The sequence below is a fragment of the Blennius ocellaris genome (assembly GCF_963422515.1).
Source record: "Blennius ocellaris genome assembly, chromosome: 15".
Classification (NCBI taxonomy): Eukaryota; Metazoa; Chordata; class Actinopteri; order Blenniiformes; family Blenniidae; genus Blennius; species Blennius ocellaris.
In genome coordinates, this window is record NC_137664.1 from 5,677,863 (window position 1) to 5,700,764 (window position 22,902).

The 22,902-nt window shown below is 41.6% G+C and overlaps 1 protein-coding gene across 3 annotated transcripts in view; it reads left to right on the forward strand.

Annotated features, from left to right (window-relative positions):
- Positions 1 to 22,902, forward strand: part of erbin (erbb2 interacting protein) — a 60,219-nt gene that overhangs the window by 22,314 nt on the left and 15,003 nt on the right. For all 3 annotated transcript variants that reach the window (XM_080510516.1, XM_080510518.1, XM_080510517.1), the window contains exons 3-13: positions 8,063 to 8,257; positions 8,426 to 8,543; positions 11,045 to 11,123; positions 11,255 to 11,344; positions 12,655 to 12,711; positions 15,812 to 15,875; positions 17,270 to 17,344; positions 18,378 to 18,522; positions 19,325 to 19,397; positions 21,841 to 21,970; positions 22,086 to 22,201. In XM_080510516.1, the coding sequence (XP_080366642.1) occupies positions 8,072 to 8,257; positions 8,426 to 8,543; positions 11,045 to 11,123; positions 11,255 to 11,344; positions 12,655 to 12,711; positions 15,812 to 15,875; positions 17,270 to 17,344; positions 18,378 to 18,522; positions 19,325 to 19,397; positions 21,841 to 21,970; positions 22,086 to 22,201 (1,133 nt within the window). In that variant the 5' untranslated portion in view covers positions 8,063 to 8,071. The remainder of the gene's footprint in view (positions 1 to 8,062; positions 8,258 to 8,425; positions 8,544 to 11,044; positions 11,124 to 11,254; positions 11,345 to 12,654; positions 12,712 to 15,811; positions 15,876 to 17,269; positions 17,345 to 18,377; positions 18,523 to 19,324; positions 19,398 to 21,840; positions 21,971 to 22,085; positions 22,202 to 22,902) is intronic.

Consider the following 22,902-nt stretch of genomic DNA (forward strand, 5'->3'; position numbering starts at 1 on the left):
GGGGGGCACAAATCACTGTAGCTGACCTTCCCACTGAAATCTGACTCTTATTTGGGGGGAAAAAAAATCTTCTTTCAGCGGTTCATGCTGCCATATGGGTCTTAAATAGGCAACATCTTCAAATGTGGGCCACGTTGCCCTGCTGTGTAAATGTAACCCATATTCCTCTTTTCTGTTTACAGTGTGCTAATGCTCCAGCACACAAAATGTAGCCGCGCATGCGCGCGGTTGAGTTCACTGCTGTGCTGTGGTCGTTTCAACTCAATATTCCGCTGCATTATTGAGGAGCTGTGCTTCTCTTGTTGTGCCAGCTGGAGTTTTAATGCGATGCCGTTAATGAGGTGCTCGGGAGGAAAGATACCGCCTGGGATTGTGTGGTAAACTTCTCTCCGCTAAAGAGATGTTCCCCTCTTTAAGTGATGACAAAAAAAACATTTCATTAGTCGGCTTTGCTGAAAATGTGTGATTAGCATTTTAGTGTAAAAAAACCAAAAAATAAACGTAATGATGGTTACAGATAAAATAGTGCTGCGGTAGTTTATCAGTTCTGATTCATGCCCCACATTTTATGATCAGAAACTTATCCTGATTTTGAGTTTGGTGAGACTGTACGTTGGCTTTTTCTTTGTTTCCAATAAGCTCCGACAAGCAATTTCTTGGAACTTCTGCTCCCTCATGTTTTTTTTGTTGTTGTTGGTTTTTTCTGTTCTTATTTGAAGGCTTTAAATGCAACTCCATCAGGTACTGAGCTGACTATCACAAATCTTTTTACCTTTTTATCCGTGAAGAACATTTCATCACGTTGTGGCTTGCCCGTCAGATTGTACTGAGATAGTGAAGTACATTCAGGATGATTTCCTTGTGTGGATTTTGTTAAAATGCTTCTACCAGGTGGTTAAAAACCAATAAATTCAAGCCTCATACAAAAATGTAAGGTTTCTGTCAACGTACAGCTTTATTGGTCAGTAAATTGTATCACGTGTACCTCTCGTCTTCCACACAGTACTTGCATGGTAAACTTAATACTTCTAATTGATGTAGAACCAGTGCAATCAGTTCTTTCGTTGGTTTAAAAAAAATGGAAAAATGGCAAAAGCTATTCAGTTAATATAACATTTTATCCAGCAATTCATCCATTCATCGTCATCACTGCTTCATCGAGCTCTGGGTTTCAAGGCATTGGGTCAATCGCAGTACCCCCTGATCATAAAATCACAAATATTTTGAAAAAAAAAATCTAGCGGCATTTCTCAGGTTTGTGTGGCAACACAATTTGACAGTTTGGCTTCCAACAAACTTACAGGTTTTCAAAAAAAGTGTTACGCTGCTACTGATGTTTCTCTTAATCATCTCAGAACTTTGATTATCGGTGAGCATCTTTCATAATAATCGCTCTGCAATTATGTGTCTCCTAGTAGCAGATGTACTTTTCAGACAACAAATCTTAGCGCAGTCGACGGTGACTGTATAAGGAAACTGCAAAAGGAACCCGTATAAGGATGCAGAGTTTTGTGTGCAAACTTGATGCTGCATTCCCAGCAGCGCGGTGTCTTATTCTTGGCAGGAGCTCGTGTTAAAATATATGTACATTATTGCACAATATGTCTCCGAAAGGTTGTATGTCTCAGTTTTGGATTTTGCATGAAACAAGAAAAATAACCACGGTGCACATTCTGCTTTGATGCGCAGAACTGACAGACTTTCTGCTTCAGTTTTTGGATCCAACTGTTGTGAGGAAAAAGGGGATCGCCATGTTAAAATGCAGGATTGCGTTAAAAGTCGTTCAAGTTGCACGGTAGGAAGCTTACAGCTCACTGGCGCGCCGCCCCGCATTGAGGAAGTGGCTTTTTCTTTCCTCTTCCTTCGCAGACGACGGCAATTCAAGTACATATCCCACGGGCGCTGCAGGTCGTCATGTGTCTTTTCTCTTTTCCCCCCGCATTGTTTTTCCCGTCGCCGTAATCTCTCATGCAAAAATTTTCAGCTGTGGCTCAGCAATCCTGTAACAGCCCAGTGCAATCTGGATCAAAAGCTCCTTTCATAAGGCAAGAGCTTGCCCGTACTAATCACATTCTGCCATATCAACCAGACGGGGACTATAAATAACACAAGCTGCTCGCTACTGTCAAAGGCTACACTTGCATTTCCCTTTAACCCATGACACACAGAGGAAAAAAAAGCCACATGCGCATCAACAAAAACTACAATGCCTATTTTGGTTAATCGCATCACTCATGTTGGAACAGGCCTCTTTTTTTTTTTTTTTTTTCCATCCAACATTCTTGTTCGACGTGTCTACAAAAAACCTTTGCACTGATTGACAGGGCTTGGAACCCAATGATGATTATTATCAGAGGTTATAAAAGTACTTTTTTTTTCTGGCATTGATTGCTTTCAACTTCATTTTAGCAAAGATATATGTACATTTACTTGATACCCAACTTCCCAAATACTACCATTACGAAATTGAAACTGAACAGCCACACAAACTCATATTGTGAGTCCATTGAATTGCAACCTCTTGCCAGCCTTGGCTTCTTTTTTTCCCCCAAGTGAAATATAATTTTATCAACTCCCAGAAACTTGCGAAAAGCTTTGCACAAATGCCCCTACTCACCATCGAAGTACTGTGAAATTAATCTTTGAGATGTATATATAACGTTGTCCTTGTTGGTTTGACAATGTGTGTTCCTATTCTGCTTCACCAATGTTTTACTTTGTGACGAAGAGGGTGTGGGCAGTGTTTACACCAGAGGCAATAAAGATCCTTCCATTTGGAGGTCTGAGAAATAGATGTCTGCTTACCTGTTTACCTGACACACAGAGGAACCCCCCCCCACAGGAGGTTCCCTTCAGTCTGGCCATACAATAAGTAACTTATTCAGTCCTTGTGAGAAAATCTCAAACTCCCGTAATGAAGTTGAAGTAATTGAAAAGCCATAGCACAAACACTATCCGGTAAGTAAAAATGCCTTGTCAGAGAAAAAAAAACAACTAAACAATGTATGATTTTGCAAGGTTTTGGATATTCAATCAGACTCTGATTTCAGTCTTTTTTTTTTTTGCAGTGCATTAGCAAGCACTGATGGACTCCTATTACATATTGTACTCGACGACCTCCTGCTAGACCAGTGAGTTGACAGTGGACGGCCTCGGTGACCTTTGAAGAACTCAACTGGGCATTTCAAGCATGAATGCAGTGGTGGCCTTATGATATCTGCTCGTCTCATACAAAATTTCCTTTCTTTGCCTACCTGCTTTGAGTCTTAAGTGCAGCTTTTCTGTATTGTCCCAGTCACTCGCTTTTCGACATACGGCGGTTGATAAGTGAACTCAGCTGTGTGTGTTTTCGTGCATGACTTCAGGGGTCAGATCGCCAATTCTGCTCTTGACCGTAGTCTCGATGGCAACGGCACTGACCCAGGAGGCACTTAAGTTACAGGGAGAGAGGGGCTGTGACAAGGAAGTGGTTTCCTGGTTTCCGAGCTGGAGAATATAGTGGGAATCTGCAAGCAGCCGCCTCTCTGGATTATTTCATTCATTGCTGCGCAGAGGAAGCCACGAGGATCATTGCCAGACTGCGCAGTCACATGTTCGCCATTCACACATGCCCACGCATTCTCAAAATCGTCAACAAATACAGCCAGTGTTTGCAGAAACTCTCATTGCCTCTCTGACATTTCCACCGCTAACAAGCTGAGGGTTTACTGGCACGGTGTTTTGAGTACATGTGTTGCCTGAGTATGTGGGCTAAGAAAGGGGGGGGGGGGGAATAAAAAATCCCAGTCGAAAGCTTAACAAGTCTGGAAATCTTTGTTGCATTTTCTTCTTTCAGAAGTAAAATGCTTGATGGACTGAAGCTGTTTGGAGTGAAGTCGGTCATCATTCCACTCACATGTAGGTCAGTGGATAAGCCTATCTATGTTATAGGCAGTGCGGTTCTCATTAGTGTGCTGCCTTCCAGATTACTCTGGGGGGGGGGGGGGGGGGGGGGGTTGCTTCAGACAGCCCAGCAGTGCTTGTTATCCAGTCCATTTCTCTCACTATTCATTTTTCGCTTCGGAAACATTTCTTGGCTCAAAAACTAAAGCCATTTAAAGGAAATAGGGCCCAGAAACTTTTACCAAAGTGGTCACAAAAGAAAGCACACACATTTATTTGTCACTTATTCCAACGTTGTCCAGGTTGGACTCGTAGGGCAAAGGGCAGTTCCGATCCAAGCCAGCATGGAGAGTTCATTCTGGTCCCAGGTCCATCACAGAGCTCACTCGGGATACATTTTCCCCCCCACACATCCAGGCGCAGTTCTTCTCCAGCAAAGTGTACGTTTACTGCACCATCATCTCGATGAAATGCAGAGAGACATTTCTTGCAAACACTAGATTTTTACTGGGTCTATACAATAAAGAAATGCCATTTATGGGCGTGTGGTTCTTTACAGCAACAACTCCAGCATTGTTTTCCCTTTATATTTTGGGGTCGTTATCAAAACGTTTTCATATGGTTGTGCATCTTTTCGGTCACAAAATCAACACCATTTCCTGTCAATCGTCATTTAAACCAGGCCGAAATCACTGTGCCACCCTGTGCAGGATCGAGGATCTATCTATATTTTTTAGTGTACATTTAGTGTACACATAGGATATTGTACATATCATATCCTTTTCTTTTCTTTTTTTTTTAAACAATAAAAAGAACCCATTCTCTGACAGCAATATAATAATGAAATGCTACGAATGTAAAGTAAAAAGTAAACGATCTGTCCAAATTTTAAAGATTGTTTGTTCGTCTGTTGATTGCAATGGTGGTGTTGCGTTCTAACTGGTGCAACTTGGACTTGGGCACGGGATTCAACTTGTTGTCTACAGATGCGTGCGGCATCCATTTATTTCATTGGGACAAACCAGACAATAATCCGTATTTATGGGAGAGTTCTCATTCATGTTGGTACTTTAGTCATTTCTTTATCACCTCCCGGCTTTGTGTCAACCTCCAAAACTCATTTCTCTCCTTTTGGGAAAAACCCCAAATCTCCTAAAACACATAATAAACACGTGTCTTTAAGCTCTCAAAACTGTGGAAGTAATTGTTTTGGTTTTTTTTTTCTAAACTATTGTTTGTTGTTTTAGCAGACATTACCCAGGCAGAAGTAAAATGGTGTGTTTGATGGAGGCTGTTCTCATCTGTGCATTGGGTACTTTGGCTTAAAATAAACTATCTTGGCCACACTTGTGGTAACGCAGGAATGTCCCACCCAGAACAGTTGTGGGACCCTTTATTGCACTTTTAGTAGTTTTTGGATAACAGAGAAGCTATTTAGTTCATGTTTGGATGCATATAAACTAATTTTATCACCTTGTAAGCAGCCCTACCAACATTTTGTCGCATGAGTTCCGAAACTGTTAGAGGGTTTTTTTTTTGTTTTTTTTAAAGTGATGTCATATTTGTAGAGTATGTATTTGTAGGATAAAACCTGCCCAGATCTATGAATGTATTTGGTTGATGCTACCCACATACTCATTTGAACAAGAAATTAATTGTGTGTTAAATCAAACTCCCCCTTTTTTTTTGCTTAGTTAAGCATTTCGCTCATAATGGTGTTGTCCAAGTAGAAGTGACATAGCTCTGTTTGTAGACAACAGATTTATTTTGTTTTATTTGTTTTTATAGATAGAATCACTTCCTTTAAGTCTGTTTTGTTTTTTTGCCCCTACCATGTTCATCACAGCCCATTCTTAATCCCCTCTGATTTGCTTTTAATGCTTTCCTGTAAATCTATCCGTTTCCCAATACAACTTTTCCTCCCGACACTTCCTGTTCTTTTCTCTGTGATTGCTTTCTCTTGCATAACTTGCAATAACCCCTCAACACCCCCTTTTTTTTTTCTCTCCGATAACTCGTGTGTCCCCCCCCCTCTCCCTTTCATTCCAGGCTTCCCTCTCCTCCCTCTCTGTATGGCATGCGTCATCCACATGCTCATTACTCTGGGTGAATGGAGCCAAGCCCTCTTGTCATCTCCTCTGGTCATATACCAGATCAGAGTATTTATATGCGGGCTGCCTTCTGCTATAGCAAAGATTATGTAGGAGGCTGACAGGCCTCTTGGTTGTGCATACCTTATGTTAGTGTGGGCGTGTGCATACATGTACCCATAAATAATGACCTGGGGAAAGAGGGAGAGCGGACCCGTACGATAGGAATCGGCGCGAGATTAAATTTGGAAGGTCTCTCAGGAAAATAATCTTCGAACCTGACCCAACCCCATTGTAGCCGTCTTAGTCTCACCTGCGTTGCCCCGTCCTGACAGACCGTATCTATCCAGAAATGTGCACAGCTGATAACGAGTATATATTTGAATACAGTGTTCCCTTGTGCAAACATGCACTCTCTCTCCCCACTCCCACGAGAGTCCGTGCTGAGAGTCTAGGCGAAGCCCGATCACGATTTTACTGCTCAGCCGGGCAGCCAAGAAGCACTGTGAATGAAGGACTCCCGAGATTATGAGATGTGGCGGCACTCAGATTAAGACGAGGGGGAGGAAAAGTCACATTCTCCGCATGCTCCAATGAACAAAGCCTCTCTTGACCAGAGTACATTCCTTGGTTAGTACTGTACTTGGTGGAAGCCGCTGTGGTAGCATGAGGTTGAGGCTATGAAAATGTGTGTGTTTGTATTTATGCGTGCGTGCGTGCGTGCGTGCGTGTGTGTGTATATATATATATATATATATATATATATACACACACACACACACATACCTGCAACAGTTTACAACTCGCCGCCCTTCCACTTTTTAATCTCCTCAGGACTAGATAGAGAGGCTGAAAAGATTTCCTGGCTTTTATACTTCTTTATGTTGCCGGCAGAGAGAGTTTTAGATGGAACTCTTCAAGGACAAGGATTTCCTAAATAATGGCTGATTCATGGCCTACTTTCTATGCCTGTTTGATCTTCTGCTTCGACCCAAATGGGGGGGGGGGGGGGAATGCAGTGTACCCAGGATATTAAACAGCTTCCCATTTTGCACAACTCTGGAAAGGCCTGAAGCGAGAAACAGCCGTGGAAACCAACAAAATCCATTCTATTCAAGAGCTTTTTTCAGATATTCAGTGGAACTTGAAAACGATTAATTCTTATCAATCATTCGCTTCGAGTGTCCACACACTGACTTGTGACTCAGTGACACTGTAGGCTATATAAAAATATGATCGCGGTGCCAGCAGATTACTTTGCTGGGAGTAATGAGATTGTGCGTGCGCGGCGCAGCTCGTGGCTGTTTCAAGAGGTCCTTGTACAGATGTGCCTCTGCACTACAGAGCGGTTATACATTTATAGATGCTGCGGGGTGCACTTCACATTCCATTTCGACCACATTCTGAATTGCGTACTTATTTTTAAGTGTATTTCCCCACAAAATAAGCTCGTTGCCTTGTTAAAAGAAAAAAAAACTGTCAATGTCATATTTTGGTCCTTTGCTCATCTTCTCTGCAGAAGAAAGTGGAATTGCTGGCTATTAAATAAAAAAGAAACGTATTAATCTGAACACGATATGGACATCAGTTGAATTATTAGGACGGTGACTACTTGTGTCCGAGCATTCTCAACATTGATATCTTCATGCATCCTTGTTCCATTTGAAGAAAAGTCACCTGTAGTTACGCTGCATGCCTGCAGCAATTCGAATCTCCATGTGAAAGAGGATAGAACTGATTGCATAAAGTTTGCTGCTTTTTAAAAAAAAAAAAAAGTGTGACGGGTTTTTTGACATGTTTTCAACAGACTCCTATTTCACACAGAGATATTTTCCGAAAGCACCATTTTTTTTACAATAGTGGTTCAGATATTAGGCTCTTGTGTCTGCATGCGTGTGTTCATTTCCGCACTGCGTGAATCTTATTAAACACAGTATGTATAACATATACCGGGGATTGAAACGACCCCATGTCCAAACAACTCGCAGCCGAAGTGTGAAAGTAGTTCCCGCCAATTGTGTCCACCTCCTCCTGAGTTCTGGATCCTCCACTCCCCTTTACGTGTATCTCTGTGCTTCCCCTTCCCCCAGTGCCTGAGGATGTCCAAGCGGAGCTTGTTTGTTCGTCTGGTGCCATGCCGCTGCCTGCGCGGTGAGGAGGAGACGGTAACATCGCTGGACTACTCCCACTGCAGCCTGGAGACTGTTCCTAAGGAGATCTTCAGCTTTGAGAAGACCCTGCAGGAACTCTACCTCGATGCCAACCAGATCGAGGAGCTGCCTAAAGTAAGACGCCCGCTGACGTATCGGCGCTTTATTGACAAGGGGCTTTGAGTAATACGAACTTCAAACGCAGCCTCCACATGAGAGCGTCCAACAATAGGCTGTATGCGATGAGCAAAGTGCATTTGGCTGTTAAACTAACTTTTCTTGTCTTTTTCTTCTCTTTGCCAGCAACTGTTTAACTGCCAGTTACTGAACCGACTGAGCATGCCAGATAATGACCTGACAGTGTTGCCAGCAGCCATCGCAAACCTCATCAATCTCAGGGAGCTTGATGTCAGCAAAAACAGTAAGCAAAAACGGCTTCTGGTTTCTGATTGCGTTACTCTTAAGAAGTGCCCCCTGGGGTTAGAGGTCTTTTTTGTCTGTGGGGTTAAGTGAGTCACATAAAGCGAAAAGAGAAGAGTACCATCAGATCGGGTTGCTAACACCTGGAAAATGACCACAGTCAGCAGTTCAGTGGCCTGTGAAGTTCCAAAGTGTAACTCTACGAGTCGCAATTAAAACGTCAGCAGGCCAGCCACCATATTGGGTCTCTTCCCGTTTTTTTTTTTTTTTTTACACAGTTCCTTCCAAACTCCCAATGTTAAAGATAGTTACAGTTCTTATGATGAAATAGTTAAATGCTAGGATGGGCATTTTTTGTGGAGGACATGTGGAGTCAAATGATGACGATGCACTACATGTACAATCGGGACACAAACACTGCGCTGATCACAAAGGAACTCCTCAATCTCATCACTGCATCTGATTCATGCAGATGCATTGACCTTAATCGTCTTGTTTTACTGCATTTCCTTTTTTTTACTTGTAAAGCACTGCGAATTACCTTGTGTCTGAACGCTGCTGTAAAATTAAATTTGCCTTGCCTTGAACTGAGGAAACAAATCCAATAATGTTAACACAATAATTGACCGTATGCACTCTTCTAGTGGAAGAATTCAAAACACGACTTCACTGATTAAAACTTTTACTCCGTGTTATACAAGAATAAGGCTTCTGAAATGTATACATTCTAACTAAGCTTATGAACATATTGTTTTTGCTGACATACAGAATGATGCTTTTGATTTTTTTTTAAAAATAACTATTTACTGCTTTCGTTTCATATTATTTCTTTGATTGTACTATAATGACAAGGTGAGTTTATTACTATAGCACATTCCATACATCAGGCAATATATCCTTTCCCACACGAATAGACAGGGAAGACATGACTGAAAAATACATTAATAAAAATAAAACTCCAATTTATCTCAAACAAGAAATACATGCAATACAAGAGAAGTTGAGCTCATGTAATAAGTTGAAGATGTACTTTGGAAGGTAATCCAGGCTACATCAGAGCGAAAGGTTCGTTCTCAAATCGGGTGATGAGTTTAAGATTTTTCCTTTTATGATTATTCTCAGTCAGTTAGGAAACTTTCAGAAGCATTTTGAAATCACTGGTCTTCAATGGTTCAGGAGATATTCTGCAGTTAAATGCCACAGCATGTTTTTCTCTTCTTCTTTTTTTTTTTTTTTTTCTACCACAAGCTACGTCACAGGCCTGCGTGACTCAGATCTGCTGATGCGATTGATAAAATAAGGAGACAAGCCCATACCTGCAACATACTAAAAAACTCTATCTGCAGCGAGTGGCAGAATAGCAGAGGCAGAATAAGAGAATGAGAGAATGAGATGAAGCAACATTGGACTGTTTCTCACACAAACATGGAGTGGGAGGTGACGGCGTTGGACGTTCACTACTTTGATGAGAAACATTTGTACAGTTGAATACAACAGAGAGCCCTGTACTTGGAAGTCCGTTTTTTTTTTTTAATAAACGTTAGTGTTTTGGTAAAAAAGAAAATTTCCACAGTTGGTACTGTTCCAGTCTGACGTTTAGAACAAGAAGCAGCTGCCGAGTGAAGAGCGCCGATAACGAGCTGCTTGTACAATCCTTCACTTCTGAAATATGGGTGTGTCTGAGGACGATCTCCTCTATCGTATTACGAGTAAACGAACAAAGTAATGCATAGCCTAAAACGTTATATGATTCATGTGTATACAAGTCGTGACAAATAGTTCGGCGAATGTGTCACAGTCACGTCACTAAAACCAGTTCCGACTGAAGGAGGCCAAAGCAACACGTGGGTTACCTTTCGTACTACTTTCTTTTTTTAATGGGTCAGCTGCAAGAAATGGAACTGCGATCAACTGCTGACTTTCAGAAGAAAGTGGAAGTAAATGCACGCAGCGGTAATCTGCACACATCAGAAGGATGCGACCGTGTTCTCATGAACCAGATCTGTCATGTTTACATCAAACCAAGTTCATCTGTTACCCGCGAAGCACTCTGGGCTAAGTGTTGTGGACACAGAACAAAGCGAGTGGAAACAAAGCAAAGATACTGTTTGGAGGGAACTTTCGGGGGCTGTCACTCAGCGAGCTCGCTCTGTTTTCTCTCCGTCCGGTCCCCGTCTTTTATTGCGTCACGGCGAGCTCCGGTTGTTTACACAGGAAAGCTGCAGAGCCGCTCTTGAGTGCACGTTGGGCGAACGCGACTCCAGCGGGGAGCCTTCCTGCTCGACCCGTGGACTCGTCGTCCACCTGTGTTTGACATTCACACAGCCTCATGTGCCAAACACAAGCAAGACGGCTTCCATTATCCTTCATGTTTTCAATTTGAAAGGATTCATTTGTTTTGTGTCTGCGCAGCGGACCAGATGCTAAACACATGTTTTGAGTAGTTGTTTTTTTTTCTTCTAAATTGCCGATACTAAAGTTGCCCTCGTTGTGTCCCTCCAGGTATCCAGGAGTTTCCAGAAAACATCAAGAATTGCAAAGTCCTAGCTATTGTAGAAGCAAGTGTCAATCCCATATCCAAGTGAGTAGAAGTCCCTTTTCCATAACTTCACTTTCTAAAATAATGCACATGGGTTACAGTGCTCTGGCACTGCTGCAGCATTGCGAGGCTCTGTGTGAGTGAAATGTTTTTTTAATGTGTGTGTTTCTCAGGCTCCCAGAAGGCTTCACTCAGCTTCTGAGTCTGACGCAGCTCTACCTGAACGATGCCTTCCTGGAGTTCCTGCCAGCCAGCTTTGGCAGGTCAGTGTGTTCCACAGTTTGGATCAGGAAGAAATTGTTTAGGGGAAAAAAAAAAAGAAGATAATAAACCGTGCAGTCTGGCTTTGCCGCTCGTTGTTGACCGCGGTCTCAAGCGAATGTTAAGGTTGGGTGATGTATTAAAGTTTTCCATTGTCAAACCCAGCAGTGCCGACATTTCCCAGTGATGTGGGCGTAGGTGGAGTCAAGGTCACTGCTGAGCTATGAATTAAAGCAGCTGATCAGTACTGTAAACTTCAGTTGTGGCATCGCCTCAACCAAGAACCGTTTTGATTATGGATGATGGGGGAAAAAAAAAACTGTTTTCAAGACGAGTCTAAAAGAGGCAAACTTTCAGAAAACTGTCAAAATTAGAACCTTATATTCAGGATCAACGTATTCCTAATAACATAACTCTTTAGCATCAACAAAGTCAAGTGAAAGTAAAGCTTGTTTTTTTTTCCACACTGGGTTTGATCAGTATCTGGGAATGGCTAAACATTTGCAAATTTAGATTCAGATCAGGAAAACAACATGCAAATTCCCCCAACCCAGACTCGAACCAGGCATGTTCACTCGCTCAGGGTTAACCACTTCATCATGGTGCAACCGAAACTACTAAATCGGCAAAATGAAACCGTGTGAACCAAGCGGGGCGTTCCGCGGCGATGTGTTCTCTGGAAAAACATGGATGGGAACATCGCGCGTTCCAGGGTGGCGAGAAGTCGACGCCAGCCATATATTTACAATGATGAGGGAGGCTTAATAAGATGAAGCAGCAAATCTGTGCAATCTTTCGCTGAGCTGTTGACCGAATATTGATTATGACGCAAGAGTGGATTACGTCGTGGCCACATTATGGTGATAGCATTGATGTGATGAAGTGTTTGGACGGGATATCCAAGTCATTTATTGTAGTGTTGGCTCCTAATTTACCCATACAAATACTGTATGTACGTATGGAGTAAATATTTTATATCAAATTATTGTTTTGATTGTTTAAACGCAACGTCTTGCATGATCCAGGAGGAACTTACAGATTCAGCATTTCGTTAATGTACACACAGATTGTTTGATCAAACCACAGCGATTGCTCACGGTTGTTTTGGTTTGTACGTTACACAATGGTTGGAGTTGAGTCCTCTGGTTACACAAAACATGAAGTGAAGTGCTCACGTGGACACTTCTCGGACACTTTTTTTTTTTTTTTTTTTTTAACACTTTGTACCGCCTCACTGTTTTTTGAGAAATCTTCAACTTTAAAGTGCACGTACAGATGATCTAACAATGATTTTTCTTCTTGTCACCTGCAGGCTAACGAAGCTACAGATCCTGGAGCTGCGGGAGAACCAGTTAAAGATGTTGCCAAAGTAGGTGTTTTGTCCGTCACGTGTTTTATTCGTCTTGATTTACGGGCGTCTCACCGTGGGAGTCACGCCATCGTCATGTCGCACGTCAGGACTTTTTTGCCCCCACTTCCTGCCCGTCTTCTTCCCCCTTACAAAACCTCCGCAGTGTCCTCCATCCTGTCTCCACTTTAAAAAAAAAAAAAAACATTTTTATTTCCCCATACACACACCTCTAACTGTAGTATTAAATTCCACTGGGTTACATAACAGCCCCCCCCCTCCTTTGCCCGGCCGCTTGCCGTGACAGGTTTTATAATCCTCTGCTGAGACAGTGGTGCAGGTTGTTCCGCTATTCCAGGGGGGGGGGGTGTAACGGCAGCGGTGGCGCCGGGACGCCCAAGCATCCCCACAAACACGATAGAAAGCTGCAGGTGACTGTGGAGGGAAGCAGCTTTCCATCTGGGTCCTTTTTTTTTTTTTCTTTCCTTTCTCTCTTGCTTCACTTGCAGTATCCATTCCCATTTCCTCGGCAAAAGCTCACTTCCCCACTTGCCTTTTTGTCCTTCCTCCCTCTGGCCCGGTTTCCTTTTGTTATCTCACTGAGGTTTTTTTTTGTATGTTTTTTTTTTTTTTTTCTTCTTCTTTTTTTTTTTTCTCCTTCCTCTCTCTTCGATTTCTCACCGAGAGACTGGTGTAAGGAGTGCGGTTGCAGTCAGGGCTGCAGATCCTCTTTTTCTCCTCGCTGTGTTTATGTGACAGAGGCCAGACCTGGTGAAGGCTGGAGGCCCCGACAAAGAAACGGGACTAATGATTGGGAGGGTTGCCAGAGCAACACACAGGCATCCTAGAGATGTAAACAAATGTGTGCGTGCGCGGATGGGGGGGGGGGGGGGCTGCAGCGCCAGTCTTTTCAGGGCTCCTGTATAGAAAGCGCCGACTCTTCTCTTCTCAGTCGTTCTCCCGGTGTGGCGGCGCACAATCGAACAAACGCATAAACCGAACGTTTGAAAGAGGGGCCGCTGCGTTTCTCACAACTTGAGGTCAGGCCTGACTTTCTGGACTTTCTTTGTAACTCGCATGGGTTCTATTGTAGCTCATTCTCTACTGTGCTTTGCCAGCTTTGAGCTAAGAATGCAGCAAGTCTGGCTCGCTTTGGGATGTAATAATCTTCCACCGGCGGGCTGAGGTCTTGTGATTCATGCCGTACGTCTCCAGTTTGTATTTAACGAGGAGCACCTGAAAACAAAGCGGACTCCACACACAGTGATGTTGGTGGGCCTCAGGTTTCCAGGCCCACACCTGCTGTGAAAAGGTCAGCCGATCTGATCCCAAACAGAACACGGCCCATCTCCCATCTCATCTGCTTTCTTTTCTGCTCCCAACGCTTTCTCCGAACTTGTGACTCCTTCTGAGGAAATGTTTGGTTTGAAAGGTTTCCCACACAGTGGGACAGTGCTGTCAATCAATATTAAAACCTAAATCGTATTGTAAATGAACCAGAGTACCACACTATTCTCGTTTGTACAACTACACATCATTACCGTCTATCAAAGCAAACTTAAGATTTTTGAGAAAAGTCATTAGTCAAGTCATTCAGTCAAGGGAAATGTGAACATTTCCTTGTAAAAAGACTTCACATCCAACAAATATGGAATGAAAGTTGCAGCCTAGTTATTTTCTTCAACAATTTTAACAATGTGAATGCTATCTGCTATGAATTCTTTATGGATTTTCAGATTCCTCAGTTTATGAAAGTTGTCAGCCATCACCGTTTTAGTCTTCAAGTCTATTTTTCCTCCTCAATTGTACAGCCATAACTGTATTTTAATGACTTCTGAAATGTAGCTGAACTATGCTCCTTGAACACACAGTGGTGCTTTTCTGCTTCAGTTTTAGTAGAGTATTTTTTTTACTTATGTTTAACACACTTCAAAAATAGATTTTTGTGAGTTCTTTTTACGATCATGAAGACACAAGTAGATTTTTGACGTTCAAGCAGCCAAACCCACAATCACCCTCAAATAACCTTGTCGCTTGGTTTTCTCTAGTCTATCCAATTTCATTACGGATTTTATACGTTGTTCTTTTTTTTAAACTTTTGGACTGGGTAAACCTGTTTCTATTCTTTTTTTATTTTGAAGTCTGTGCTTCAGATGTTTTTATTTCTTTTGACCTAAATTGAACCCATACTTTTCATTACATCTATTCTTTTCACATTGATTACACAATCCGCATTTGAAAGAAAGCTGCCTCGACCTGAAGGGACATCGATCTAAGCCAGAGCAGCCAATTAGTCTCATTAATTCGGGTAGTCTCGGATAATCTCTGAATCTAGGTCAAAGAGGATCGCTTTAACATGTTTAGATGCAGTTTAAACACCTGAATGCAGCATATGTTGATAAAACAGTACTAAAGGATGTACATCAGAGACACTGCAGAATACCAGGAGTACACTATTTAGTTTTGCTCTGGTGCTCATTCCCCATTAGGGGTTAAAATCTCAAAGACATCACATTTAAAGGTATTAAAAAAAAACAACAACAAAAAAACCCCCCTTCATATTGCGACTTAATTCCGATTTTCGGTGAGAATCGGTTAATTCTAGTAAAAAGTGAAAGCAGTTGAACAGTCCTTGTTGTTTATTGTTCGTCGAAAATGTTGCGCCTGTGACCTAAATGTTGGGGAGAAAATTCTGGAGCAAAGGCTCAGGGCGAGCATACGTCACATTTTCCATTATTTAAAGCGTATTTCTGTCACGCCTGAGATCTGGAAGGTGTTTATTTACACATAAAAATGATTGAGCCAAAATGCCCAAATGCAGAGTGCAGCTAATATAAAACATGGAAAATAACCGATAATATAAAAAGAAAAAAAAAGGACAACTTGGCGTTTTGAGCCACGTGCCCCACATTGCTTTGAGACCCTAAAGTGTTGCTTTTTGTGGAAGCACAAGGGAGCAGGTTTATAGTTTGCATGGCTTTTTCAGCTCCCGCAGACACTTTTCCAGTCCTCAAAAATGAGCAAAGCATAAATCTCCAATGCGCCGTTACCATTTATTTATTTATTTTTGCCTTAAATCACTCCCTGATTTTGGGTCTGTTCCCACCTCGTGTGTTTACAGAAGCATGCAGAAGCTCACACAGCTGGAGAGGCTGGACCTGGGGAGTAATGAGTTCACTGAAGTGGTGAGTATCTGTCAGTCAGTCTGTCTGTCGGAGCCCTGGGCTCTCTACCTCTCTGCGGTGACCTCGGCTCGTCCTTCTCTAATCCCCCGTCCTTCTTCTACTCCTTAAAACCTCAGAGGAAAGAGGCTTTTTAAATTGTTTTATTAATGTGCGCATGCAGCACAGTCATCGTAAATGCAAATCAACCAGTTCTGTACAATTAGAATGTGTAATAAAATGTGAAATATGGCATGTTAAACTGAAAATGTACCCAAGATATGCATAAATGCTTAAAGATGATCTGAAATAATTAAAAAATGATGATTTCACTGCATGAAAAGTGTCTACAATGGGACCACGTTTGCATGACTCTTCAAATGGTAAATAGAGATTTTTAGCTTTCCAAGAGATGGCCGTATATTAATTTGAAAGTACATAAATAAAATCGAATTGAATGATAATTTGAAATCCGGTAGATCTTTATATAGAGGCTGCATGTTTGCACTTAGGCTCATTAGTGACTTTTTTTTTCCTCCATCATACTTACAACACAATGAATCATAACAATGTTTGATCATGATTAATGATTCAATCCTCAATTTGTTTTTTTCTTTTTTTCTCAAAAAGTAAACAGAAATTGTGGTCCAGTAAACTATTAATAATGCATACTGTTGTGGCTTTAATCGTCTCGTTTTATGTTAGTTGCAACTTATTATGCAAACCGCTTTTACTGTACCACCAAAATACAGACTTTATGTTTGAAGAGGCAGTAAAGATTGGCCATATTTAAAATCACTGCTTAATGAAGGTTTATTTCTTTAATGGCCCAACATCCATGCACTAAGCAATTCATTGTACTTCACATTAACTTAGAAATGCATTGAAGAGAAAACAACAAAGTCATTCATTTTACGACAACATTTCAGATCAATAAAAACAAGACAATTGTCAAAAATAGGACTCTTTGTGCCTGCTTCTTTAAGAGGCGAGGTGCCGGCTTAATTTTAATCTTACTGATCTCTTTCTTGCGCCGGATTTTGGGAAGACATGCACGAACAAATTTGAGGAAAGTTTTTGGAGTAGTGTCCCATGACCTTTTCCACAAAAATCTCGAAAAAAACTGTTAAAAAAAAATTGGCCTGTCAAAACGGATGGGATTTTGGTGGAAAAATATGAAATGGAGGGGGATACTTGTCAGCACCGAGCAGCAGGCACACACAAAATAGTGTCAGAAACGTTGTTATTTAAAGTAAAGAAAAGGTAAAAGCCAGATCTTTGCCTTATAGCAAAACAAAAATACAGAAAATGCAACGGTGGACTATTATTGAAATATTGAAGTCCACATCCTCCCTTGGACACTAAAATATCCTCCTCCTCAATAACCTTCTCTCCTCTCCCGTCTCTCCTTGTTGCAGCCTGAGGTGCTGGAGCAGCTGACAGGAATCAAGGAGCTGTGGATGGACGGGAACAGACTGACGTTTTTACCTGGGGTATTAATTCACACTTCTTCCCAGTCTTGAGTGCTCGCAGTGTGGCGGAGGCGGCGCCCCCAAGACCTCATCTCCAGATTACTCCCCCTTAATTTCTCCTAACAACGTGTCCGCTGGAATCTCTATCAAAGATGAACTGATGTCAGTTTGCATCAGACTTTTGAGGTCTGCGGCAGCGAGGGAGCTCCACTCCCTCCTGAACATGAACAGAATAACCGTATACAATATAGTACATCTCGAACGTCGTATTGATGTGTAACAACAGATCGTCTTTTCCACCCAAATGACCAGCTTGTTTGCAACTGGGTCATAATTAAAGCATTAGTTCTGCTGCCAGCATTTCAACAGCATCAGCTGTAATCACAGTCTGGCCTTTTATTGCCAGTCATGTCCGATAAGCCTATTACCCCAACCAGAAACTGTAGCCATTCTCCTCATCAGTAATGAGGATTTTCACTTTTACTGGATGGAAGATGTCGCAATGCTTTGATTTTTTATAATTTTTTTTCAACCGATGCGCACATTTATAATGGATCGCTCCACACTTGATGTGATCGATACTGCAGCAGTGCTAAGATGTGAAGATTACTGATTAAATAATGGATTAGAATTTTGTAGAAAAGAATGAAAACTTTAGTCTTGAGCTATTTGCTTTGGTCATGTTTTTATTGATTGAAAAATAAACCTGACTCACAATAACAGTTCCACAATATAGATTTAATTTAAGCTTCTTTTTTTTTTTTTTTTACTTATTTTTCTTTATTTCCTGGTGGATTTATGGTATTTATTTATTCTGTTTTACTGCATTGCAAGAGCCAACACTGATTAAAGCTACTGAAATTGAAGCATCATTTGATCAGTCCGATGAATCAGCAGAAATATCTACCTCAGGTCAAAGTCCATGTCACCAATATTGTGCAGATAATAATGTGTGTCCTTAATTTTGCCTCCCGGCTGTCGTGCGCATAAATGAGTTTATATATCACAGATATTGTTCTCTCTTTCAAAGTCACTTTTTCTTGCTCCTCTCCAGATGTTGGGGATGCTCAAACAGCTGGTCTATCTGGACGTGTCCAAGAACAACTTGGAGATGGTGGATGAGCAAATCTGCGGGTGTGAGAACCTGCAGGACCTCCTGCTCTCCAATAACGCCCTCACACAGCTGCCTGGCTCCATCGGTGAAGATTACACGCTCAAACACACACATTTGAAGATTTAAAAAAAAAATTATGAAACGTATTAAACTCTTTTTCCAGCAGTTAGGTTTTTTTTTTTTTTTTTTTTTTTTGTCTTTCTCATGTGGTGGTTTTGTGATAATCATGTCTTTATACAAAAATGGAATCTGAGAAGAGAAAGCAGTAAGCAGCTTTTTGCATTTTCACTTTTGCTTAGTCGGCACTTTAAAGAAAATCAATTGTTTTTGAAGGAAAACCACAAAAAAAAAACCTAGAACATCGATAAATCATTGAACTCCATACACCTTAAAAAATCTAATTAGCTTTCTCACATTTAACAGATAAACCCAACTGCCTGCATTTGAAAATCAACACTTTTTAACATCTTTTATTACACCGAAGTGTCCCAAACTCGTTATATATGCGCATATTTACAATGTCTTTTCATTTCCCCAGTATTTGGACGAGTGCCCTTTAAAGGGTTAATGGCATGACGTAGATATTTATAATCTCCTCTTCCCCCCCTGGGCCAAAAAGTAATCGTTATGAGTTAAGACCAGGCTAATAAAATCAAACCCGTCCAGATGCACCCTGCTGTCAGTATCAGGGTTGATTACTGCTAAACCTATTACTGTATTGATGACAGTATGAATGAATCTAATTAGCTGCAGTAATGGATATTCCTCTTTGTGGTGCAACAACAAGTGGTGATCAATAACCAGCCCGGGAGCTGCGGCCCCACCTGCCTGTGGCTCGGGTCTAATTCAGTCTGCCTCCCGTTTTCTGCTTTCCTTCCTTCGTTTAGGCTCCTTGAAGAAATTGACGGCGCTGAAAGTGGACGAGAACCAGCTGATGTATTTGCCAGACTCCATCGGAGGGTGAGCGCCAACTGCCGTGGCTTGAACATTGGAAAAAAACAAAACAAAACAAAAAAAACAACCCCGGAGATCAGTGGATTATTGTGCCGTTTTTATCCGCCGCTCCACTGATCTCATAAAACGTCTGTCTGGATAAATCACATATTCCCCATTAAACATCGTGAGTGCTCCCCTCGCTTTTATTTGTTTTGGTCTGCTGCTGATGATATTGAATACTGCTAATGACTGCGATTATGAAGACTGGATGACAGTAATTGAATGCCGCGGCATTTTCCAGTCTGCTCCGATGACTTATGGGAATAGTTTGCATTATTGCGGAAGTAATCTCTCTCCGAATGACCCTCAGATTAAATCCCCCCCCTTAGCTGCCCTCATATCAAGCGTGTGTGCAGAAGACAGGTAGAACCCAGCAGTGGGGGGGGGGGGGGGGGGTGGTAGAGCCACACACCACATGCAGCCCCTGTTAATGGTCAACTTCAATTGAATCCATCACTTTCATGCACAAGAGTGGCAAACACACACTAACTGACTCTTACACACACCCAAGTGCTTTTGTTTTTATTTACTGTTTCCAAACACATCAATTATCCCTTATGTCGGACTGTGTCTCCTTGTGTACTTTGACACAGATTACGTGACAAAGCCTATGGTTTAGCTTAATCCCATGCAAGGATTTCAGATTAAGCAAGCTTTTTTTTTTTTTTGAGGTGGGGGGGGTCCATTTATACATGACTGATTTTATTGGGCGCACTGCCGGTGAACTGTGTTGTTTTCACCCTGGTTTCTATTCAAGCACTGCAGCCCGGCGGCTGTCCCGCAGGTCCAGGTCCCACGCCCCTTTCGCATTCATAATAATCCCCTCGGAGTGCATTCGCTGTTTTCACGCTGCAGAAATCCCAGGATGCACCATGCTTGTGTGTCAACCCGAGTTCAGTTTTACAAATGTGGCTGGGTGTAGCTCGGGTGCAGTGAAGCTTTTAAGTGTGCTTTGCAAAGCGTTTCAGTACAGACTCTTAGGTAACATCAAGCTACCAGGGCAAAGTTTACTTCAAGTCTTAGAGCTTTTTTTTTTTTTCTTTTCCTACCGGTTTCTCTTTGTGGGGAACTTCCAAGACTTTTGTGATTTGAAAAGCCTCGTATACTAGATGTATGTAATAAAACTTGTTTAAAAGAGAAAAATGAGCCATTTTCCTTAAAGAGTCTTTCACTAGATTTGTATATGGTTGCATAATACTGTATGAAAGCAGGATACCCTCAATATGACACTCTATGCCTTAGGGGCATGTTTTGTTTGTTTGGTTTTTTTTTTTAGAACACACTGTCCCGTGCTTTACTTGCATGTTCTCAGTGTTTGTTTCATCAGGTGCAGCAGTGCGTTTATGTTCCTCGTATGTCATCCAGATAACTTGTTTACAGTTCGTTGCGCTTTACCCGTGACTTTTTTGGAGGGTTTGTTGATCTTAAGAGGCTTTACTTGAATTTTACTCAAACTTTCCCTCGAACTTCTTCAGTCGTGAAGATGAACATAAACAATAATGCTTTAAAAAAATAAATGTACATACTGTGCAGTTCATTCATACATGTTTTATTTTACGACTAACAATCCCCGTTCACTCGTGACACAAACACGTCAAGAGTTTTCTTTACTTTTTTTTTTTTTTGTGATTGTCAGACATTCAAGCTATTTTTACATAAACCAAACAGATATTGGTGCTGAAATATACTCTTTTTTTTTTCATTTTAGGCTTATAATTTCAATCAAGAGCTTCAAGTAATAGGCGTAATGTGATATTCCCATCAAATTTCAGATCAAATATAATGTAGGATCAATAAAATGTCTAAATTTCAATAAGAAAACTCTACAAATCTGAATGAAATCTTCGGAAATGGTTTGCTCGCTTATGACGTTGAACTGACTTAAATGTAAAGTTTAGTTTGTCATGGCAAAGAAAGGCATTTCTAAACAAACAAAAACTGTTTTTGTGGGGGTTTAAATCCTTTTATGTTGATTAAGTTTAGAAACTTGAAACACCAATAATTGAGAAGAGATGTTTTTAAATCCACATTTTTAGACTTCATCCTAAGCTTTTTCTGCATTTTGTCTTTTGGGCGTGTTTTTATAAAACAAATACTACAATGTTTCGGTGTTTGTATGGGAGAAAACATTCCAGCCAAGCTGTATTGATAGAATGTGTGGGTGCATTACTGTAAGAGAAGAGTTCTGCAGCCCAGATTCTTAACTGTAAATCGATGCAGCATCCACTCGGATTGAAAGAAATTACAGAGACTTAACCAGGAGAAAAGAAATGACATCTTTTATGTTTGGACTTGGTGGGGGGTCCGTTTAATCCCCCTGCCTTGCTGGGCTTGCCACGCACTGGAGGAATCTGTGTGAATACTTAAACCACATGAATAAAACCTTCTCCCGTCCTTCTGTATCCAGGCTGACCGCTATAGATGAGCTGGACTGCAGTTTTAATGAAATCGAAGCCTTGCCCTCCTCCATCGGCCAGTGTGTGAACATCCGGACCTTCGCTGCAGATCACAACTTCCTGACCCAGCTTCCGCCCGAGGTGAGAGTCCACCTGAACTCTTAGATATTATACGCGTCTACCCCGCACAGCTCCGAGCGCTGGCGAGCATTGTAGGCCCGTGTTTTGAGTCTTCCGCATTTCTCCCTCCTCGCAGATGGGCAGCTGGAAGATTGCAACCGTGCTGTTTCTACATTCCAACAAGCTGGAGACTCTGCCTGAGGAAATGGGTGACATGCAGAAGCTCAAAGTCATCAATCTCAGCAACAACAAGTGAGTCTGGGCTGACGCTGTGCGCGTGCAAGATTTAGGTCAAATAGAATAGCGGGATTTTAGTCATTTCTAATTGCAAAACGTGGCTGAAGTCAATGAAAGTGACGGCTGTTCGTTATTTTCACTTTCTCAAATTCAACAGCACAAGGCAGCAATGTGTCACTTTTATTTTTTGTTTCAATCTGATGGTATTCCTTCCAATTGATGGATGAGATTGTCCCCTTTACATGAACACCGACAAAGTGATGTACGTGCAGGTTTATATGCGCCAAGAAATTCATCTTATTTGCTGGATCATCCGCGTAACTGTTTGCTCTGCGACGTTAGACACAAACACGTGATGTGACATCCAGCTTTACTCGGAAGAGCCAGTATTGGAGATGGATTTGTTTTGGTTCTTTATGCTCAATTTACACCGACCTGTCGGGTTTCGCCACCGCTGTTTTTTCTCAAAACACTGAACACCAAGTGTCATGTGACGAGTTGACGCACACGCACACAAAGCTCCCGACTATGATCGCGTCATCAGCACTGTGAAATCACTTCCTCGATGTCGATGCGATTTCAGTGGGATACGGCCAGCGTGTTCAGATTGAAGTGTTTATATCAACTTCCATTATTGAAAAGTGGTTGGAAAAAGTTAGAAACTTACATTTTTTTGCGATCTAAAGACTATCTAAAGTAATTCTCTTCTTAAATTT